At 49.0% G+C, this 7,500-nt stretch overlaps 1 protein-coding gene across 2 annotated transcripts in view; it reads right to left on the bottom strand.

The window, feature by feature from the left end:
- The window catches only part of psme4a (proteasome activator subunit 4a), a 42,773-nt gene that overhangs the window by 24,577 nt on the left and 10,696 nt on the right, over positions 1 to 7,500 (bottom strand). For both annotated transcript variants that reach the window (XM_080849376.1, XM_080849377.1), the window contains 11 exons: positions 6,466 to 6,585; positions 6,031 to 6,123; positions 4,120 to 4,385; positions 3,703 to 3,889; positions 3,525 to 3,614; positions 3,097 to 3,161; positions 2,649 to 2,799; positions 1,808 to 1,906; positions 1,458 to 1,527; positions 921 to 988; positions 1 to 143 (listed from right to left, as the gene is read on the bottom strand). The exon at positions 1 to 143 is cut by the window's left edge and continues 73 nt beyond it. In XM_080849376.1, the coding sequence (XP_080705502.1) occupies positions 1 to 143; positions 921 to 988; positions 1,458 to 1,527; positions 1,808 to 1,906; positions 2,649 to 2,799; positions 3,097 to 3,161; positions 3,525 to 3,614; positions 3,703 to 3,889; positions 4,120 to 4,385; positions 6,031 to 6,123; positions 6,466 to 6,585 (1,352 nt within the window). The remainder of the gene's footprint in view (positions 144 to 920; positions 989 to 1,457; positions 1,528 to 1,807; positions 1,907 to 2,648; positions 2,800 to 3,096; positions 3,162 to 3,524; positions 3,615 to 3,702; positions 3,890 to 4,119; positions 4,386 to 6,030; positions 6,124 to 6,465; positions 6,586 to 7,500) is intronic.

Genomic DNA, 7,500 nt, shown 5'->3' with positions numbered 1-7,500 from the left:
AGGGCGGTGGAGCGCAGGCAGTGGTGCAGCAGGTTGCAGGCCAGACTGTAGCCCTGTTTGCACTGCAGGTGCAGCGTCTGCTGCAGGGTCTGGACCAGCTGGGCGCTGTAGGGCAGCAGCTTGTCTCCGTCCAGACGGGTCACCTAGGAGACACGAGACTATTAATAAGGCAAAAGACTCATTACAAAAACACCTATATGCACCGTCATGGTTCTCACTGCTGGCAGTGGAGGAGAGAGGAGAGGGCAGGACACACAGGCAGACAAGGAGAGCGGTAGAGGACCGGGTCCGAGACACAGGAAGAGGAAAGGTCAGAGACACAGGAAGAGGAAGTGACACCGGAAGAGGAAAGGTCAGAGACACAGGAAGAGGAAGTGACACAGGAAGAGGAAGTGACACAGGAAGAGGAAAGGTCAGTGTCCCAGGAAAAGAAAAGGTTAGAGACACAGGAAGAGGAAGTGACACAGGAAGACGAAAGGTCAGTGACACAGGAAGAGGAAAGTCAAAAACACAGGAAGAGGAAGTGACACAGAAAGAGGAAAGGTCAGTGACACGGGAAGAGGAAGTGACACAGAAAGAGGAAAGGTCAGTGACACAGGAAGAGGAAGTGACACAGAAAGAGGAAAGGTCAGTGACACAGGAAGAGGAAGTGACAGGGTTTGGTACTGGGCTGAGCGGAGCAGGGTGTAGGTGTTGGGGGTTCGGCAGGGTGTGGTACTGGGCTGAGCCGAGCTGGGTTTGGTACTGGGTTAGGGTGTAGGTGTTGGGGGTTCAGCAGGGTGTGGTACTGGGTTTGGTACTGGGCTGAGCTGAGCTGGGTGTGGTACTGGGTGTGGTACTGGGTTCGGTACTGGGTTCGGTACTGGGCTTAGCCCAGCTGGGTTCGGTACTGGGCCGTGTGTGTCTCTGGTCTCCCTCACCTCAGACAGGAGCTGAAGGTTCCACAGCAGCTCCTTATCAAGCTCCTCCTCCTTCTGCACCTCCTCATCTGCACAGAAGAGACACACAGTAGGTCACACACACACACACACACACCCTCTGCCTGTCTGTCTGTCTGTCACACCTCTCTCATACACACACACACCTCTCTCATAGACACACACACACACACACCCTCTGCCTGTCTGTCTGTCTGTCACACCTCTCTCATACACACACACACCTCTCTCATAGACACACACACACATACACACACACACACACACACACACACACACACACACACACACACAAACTCTTCTCTAACGGACACACACAGGATAGTTAAGTGTACTTACTTGCTGTGCTTTGGGTTATGGCATTACAACAGTGTGGCACGCGCACACACGCACACACACGCACCCACACCCACACCGACACAGACACAGACACAGACACAGACACAGACACAGACACAGACACAGACACAGACACAGACACAGACACAGACACAGACACACACACACACACACACTTACTGGCTGTGCTTTGGGTTATGGCATTACAACAGTGTGGCACAAAGAGCTTGAGCGCCTCCTCTGGGTGACACTGAAGGAGAGACAAGAAGAAGAGAGAAGGTTAGCTGGGCTGTCCAGAGGAGGACGTGTGTGTGTGTGTGTCTGTCTGTGTGTGTCTGTGTGTGTCTGTGTGTGTCTGTGTGTGTCTGTGTGTGTCTGTGTGTGTCTGTGTGTGTGTCTGTGTGTGTGTCTGTGTGTGTGTCTGTGTGTGTGTCTGTGTGTGTGTCTGTGTGTGTGTCTGTGTGTGTGTCTGTGTGTGTCTGTGTGTGTGTCTGTGTGTGTGTGTGTGTGTGTGTGTGTGTCAGTCTCACCTTGGTAGCAGCTCTGCACATGTCGGCCACCATGCTCCCGGACACGTGCGTCTCAAAGATGTTGGTCGTGGCAAAGTTGAACACCTTCTCCAGAGCCACCTGTTGCCATAGAAACAATATTGTGGCATTCATCCTACCAACGTAGACTTATTTGTAGTCTGCAAGATCACTTTTGAGAGGGTCTCTTTTCTTAATCACAGGAATTTGTATCAGACCTTGAAGATCTCCATGGAGCACTGTGTGTGTGTGTGTGTGTGTGTGTGTGTGTGTGTGTGTGTGTGTGACCTTGAAGATCTCCATGGAGCACTGTGTGAGTATGGTGCTGAAGGTGTGTGTGTGTGTGTGCATGTGTGTGTGTGTGTGCGTGTGTGTGTATCAGACCTTGAAGATCTCCATGGAGCACTGTGTGAGTATGGTGCTGAAGGTGTGTGTGTGTGTGTGCATGTGTGTGTGTGTGTGCGTGTGTGTGTATCAGACCTTGAAGATCTCCATGGAGCACTGTGTGAGTATGGTGCTGAAGGTGTGTGTGTGTGTGTGTGCATGTGTGTGTGTGTGTGCGTGTGTGTGTATCAGACCTTGAAGATCTCCATGGAGCACTGTGTGAGTATGGTGCTGAAGGTGTGTGTGTGTGTGTGTGTGTGCATGTGTGTGTGTGTGTGCGTGTGTGTGTATCAGACCTTGAAGATCTCCATGGAGCAGTGTGCGAGTATGGTGCTGAAGGTGTGTGTGTGTGTGTGTGCATGTGTGTGTGTGTGTGCGTGTGTGTGTATCAGACCTTGAAGATCTCCATGGAGCACTGTGTGAGTATGGTGCTGAAGGTGTGTGTGTGTGTGTGTCACACCTTGAAGATGTCCATGGAACACTGTGTGAGGATGGTGCTGAAGGTGGAGGAGAGGCCCAGCTCCACCAGACTCTCCAGGTGAGTCATCTTCTCCGTCTCCATCTCCTCTCTCGTCAGGTCAGGAGAGCTGCTGTCAATCAGGGCGAAACACCTGCCACACACACACACACACACACACACACACACACACACACACACACACACACACACACACACACACACACACACACACACACACACACACACACACACACACACACACACACACACACACACACACACACACACACACACACACACACACAAGCTTTGGTGAACAAAGGCACTGTTCAACATACAGACATGCTATAGAATCAAGGATCAGTCTAGCTGCAGGGTTAGGGGGTTAGGGGTTAGGGGGTTAGGGGTCAGGGTTAGGGTCAGGGTCAGGGTAAGGGTTCGTCTGTACCTGTCCATGAACTGCAGGACGAAGTCTTCAAACTCAGCGGAGGCTGAGCACATCTCTCTCTCCACCTGCCCAAGACCAAAGGTGGGGGGGAGAAAGGGGACATTAAGACACAAGGTGGGGGACGACGACAATAAAACCCGAGACATAGGAACACCATCCTTTGTAAAAAAAAAAAAACGGTCACCTGTGTGAGCGTGTGTGTGTGTGTGTGTGTGTGTGTGAGTGTGTGTGTGTAAGGCAAGGTTGCTTCACCTGCGTGAGCGTGTGTGTGTGTGTATATATGTGTTTGTGGGTGTGTGTGTGTGTGTGTGTAAGGCAATGCTGTTTCACCTGCGTGAGCGTGTGTGTGTGTATATATGTGTTTGTTTGTGTGTGTGTGTGTGTGTGTGTGTGTGTGTGTGTGTGCGTGTAAGGCAAGGCTGTTTCACCTGTGTGAGGTCGTCCCGGTCGTGCACAGCAGAGGAGCAGTCAACCAAAGGCACCAGAGTGGCAAACGTGGCGATGAGCTGGAATGTGATCTGAGGGCAGAAGAAAGGCCACTGTTGAAGCACAATCTCTCTCTCTCCCTCTCTCTCTCACAGTATAAATCCATAACTGATTACCCACCATGCACTTGCTGAAGTCGTTGGGGTCGACCCCTGGCAGTGCCCTCATGAGGAGGGGCAGCATGTGGGTGGGGCCCTCAGGGAAGCGTCCGCCCACAGACACCAGGCTCCGCGCCACGCAGATCATGCAGCTCAGGGTGGCCGTCAGCTGGTGCGGCTCGATCAGAGTCTCCATGGCCGGGTACGTCCTGCAGGGGGCGACAGAGAGGCAGAGGGAGGGCATGGGGAGTTGATCAGAGCGATTGATTAGGGGCAAAACACACACACACACACACACACACACACACACACACACACACACACACACACACACACACACACACACACACACACACACACACACACACACACACACACACACACACACACACACACACACACACACACACACACACTTTCTTTCTCTCTCTGAACTCACTTCTCCAGCACTGGCGGGATGACGAGCTCGGGCCTCATGAGGGCCAGGTTCTGCAGGGCCTGCGCGGCGTCCAGGGAGCCCGTCTTGCTGAACATGGCCAGCAGCACCGGCTGCTTCATGCTCTCCACAAAGGCGTCGATGTCCGCCTCGCTCAGCCGGTGGCTCTCGGGGACCGGGGACAGCCATGTGGGGCTGCGGTGACGCTCGCGGTGAAGCCGGCGGACCACACACGCCGGGAGCCGCTGCAGCAGCTTCATCAGCTTCATCTGGGGGACACACACACACACACACACACACACACACATAACATCAGCTTCATCTGGGGGGGAGACATACATAATATCAGCTTCATCTGGGGGGGAGGGGGGACGACACACATAATATCAGCTTCATCTGGGGGGGGGAAGACACACATAACATCAGCTTCATCTGGGGGGACACACACACACATAACATCAACTTCATCTGGGGGGGGGGGGGACACATCACATGAGCTTCATATGGTGGGTGGGTGGTGGGGGGGGGGGGCACACACTGTCACAGAGTGTGTTGGACCGGAGTCTGATGACATTTTAAAATATTTTCCTCTATGCAACAACCTGCCACTAACCCTAACCCCCTATCTATAAAGTGATCACTTTCATTCATCTAAAGTGACACTATGCAACAACCTGATGACATGGGCAACGACCTTTGGCATCCTCTTCATTTTGATGGTATATGGTCGTGAAAGACACATCTGTCGTTGACACTAGACGTACAGGCTATGCAACAAGAAGTTTGGTTGGTTGGGTCCGAAAATCTGGCAAAAAAATGCTTTACAGCAAGGCATCTCCAACAGCATGTCAGTAAGCTGTTATCTGTGCCAACTGGGCTGTTGGTGGTTTTTGCTCCTCTCCTCTCTCTTTCCTAAATCAATGTCCACCAAGTCAAACACATAAAAAAAAAACACATCCTCTTTCCTGACTGGATCCCTGGAACAACAATTTGACGTTAGGATAATCTACACCAAAACCCACCAGGTTTTTAAAGCCCTCTGAAGACCTTACAGGTCACCCTAGGTGCACGCACGCACACACACACACACACACACACACTCCTCTCCACACACACACACACACACACACACACACACACACACACACACACACACACACACACACACACACCCTAGGTGCACGCAGGTCTGCCTTTCATGAACAGATGTTTCTTGGAAGCACAAGGCACGTGGCACTGGCACACAAGCAACCTTTGGCAACAGAACACGGGACCATCTCATGTGTCACCAGGATCTTTTTAGAACCAGACCAACCGCACAACAACCTTTCAACCCTTCAGAGGATCAGAGAGTGAGAGAGAGGAAGAATGTGAGAGTGAGGGTGAGAGAGAGAGAGAGAGAGAGAGAGACAGAGAGAGATAGAGAGAAAGAGGGAGACAGAGATAGATAGAGAGAGAAAGAATGAGAGAGTAAGAGTGCGAGAGAGAGAGAGAGAGAGAGAGAGAGTGAGAGTCTGAGAGTGAGAGTCTGAGAGAGAGAGAGAGAGAGAGAGAGAGAGAGAGAGAGAGAGAGAGAGAGAGAGAGAGAGAGAGAGATTTGGGGAGAGGACAGGTGGGTTAGGGTTACTAAATGGGACCACACAGGACCTAAGGAACCCTGTAAAGAGCTGATCAAAAATGACCAAATTCAGAAGCTGGGCTTGCATGACTTGAGACCTGGGGGTATGTACAGTATCTGAGGCACGTCTCTACTCCACTCTCTACTGTCTGACCCAGCTGCTGCCATGGTTAGCATCGGGTCACCGTCACCTACACTCAACACCTCCAGAGGAGCGCAGAAAGGTCAGGCTACTCTAAGGGGGGGGGGGGGGGGTGAGTGGGGGGTCAGGCTAGGCTAGTAGGGTGGTGACTCACCAGCCAGCGTCCGTGGTTGGAGGGGTGGAGGAAGGAGCTGATGCTGTTGAAGAGGCCCGTCAGCTGAGCCTGGGCCTTCTTGCTGGGCCCTCCCTGTCACACACACACACAGTCAAACACAATACCAACCTGTCATATATATATATACTATACTATACTATATACTATACTATATACTAACTATAATAATATACTATACTATATACTATATAATATACTATACTATATAATATACTATACTATATAATATACTTACTATAATAATATACTATACTATATAATATACTATACTATATAATATACTATACTATATACTATATAATATACTATACTATATAATATACTTACTATAATAATATACTATACTATATATACTATATAATCTACTATATTATATATTATATTCATGGACATTCAGCGCCAAACAGTGCTTACCAGCAGAGCTGTGATCCAGATGACCACATGAGTGATGTCATAGGCGTTGGTCACGAATCTGGACACCATCTGACTGCTGCCCACCGGAAGGTTCAAGCTCCGCAGGATCCTGGTGAAGATCTGGGATGGAGGGAGTAGACGAGAGGAAGAGTTGCTTAAATATCACATTAACATCCATCACACATCTGGGAATAGCTGCTTATATATCACATTCACATCCATCACAAATCTGGGAATAGCTGCTTAAATACCACATTCGCATCCATCACAAATCTGGGAATAGCTGCTTAAATATCACATTAACATTCATCACAAATCTGGGAATAGCTGCTTAAATATCACATTAACATCAATCACAAATCTGGGAATAGCTGCTTAAATATCACATTAACATTCATCACAAATCTGGGAATAGCTGCTTAAATATCACATTAACATTCATCACAAATCTGGGAATAGCTGTTTAAATATCACATTAACATCAATCACAAATCTGGGAATAGCTGCTTAAATATCACATTAACATTCATCACAAATCTGGGAATAGCTACTTAAATATCACATTAACATCCATCACAAATCTGGGAATAGCTGCTTAAATATCACATTAACATCCATCAGACATCTGGGAATAGCTACTTAAATATCACATTAACATCCATCACAAATCTGGGAATAGCTGCTTAAATATCACATTAACATCCATCAGACATCTGGGAATAGCTGCTTTAATATCACATTAACATCCATCACACATCTGGGAATAGCTGCTTTAATATCACATTAACAGTCATCACACATCTGGGAATAGCTGCTTTAATATCACATTAACAGTCATCACACATCTGGGAATGGTTGACATATTCATCATTGTGTGTCAGAAGACCAAGCATTTAAATGGTGTTTATTTGAAACACTAATTAGTCAAACGGTTAGTGAGAGCACAACTGTTCTGTTTGCACTTGAGGAATGCTTGGCACACATCCACACACACACACACACACACACACACACACACACACACACACACACACA

The sequence above is a fragment of the Sprattus sprattus genome (assembly GCF_963457725.1).
Source record: "Sprattus sprattus genome assembly, chromosome: 12".
Taxonomy (NCBI): domain Eukaryota; kingdom Metazoa; phylum Chordata; class Actinopteri; order Clupeiformes; family Clupeidae; genus Sprattus; species Sprattus sprattus.
The sequence above is the reverse complement of the archived record's forward strand: the minus strand, read 5'-3'. Positions and strand labels throughout refer to the sequence as shown.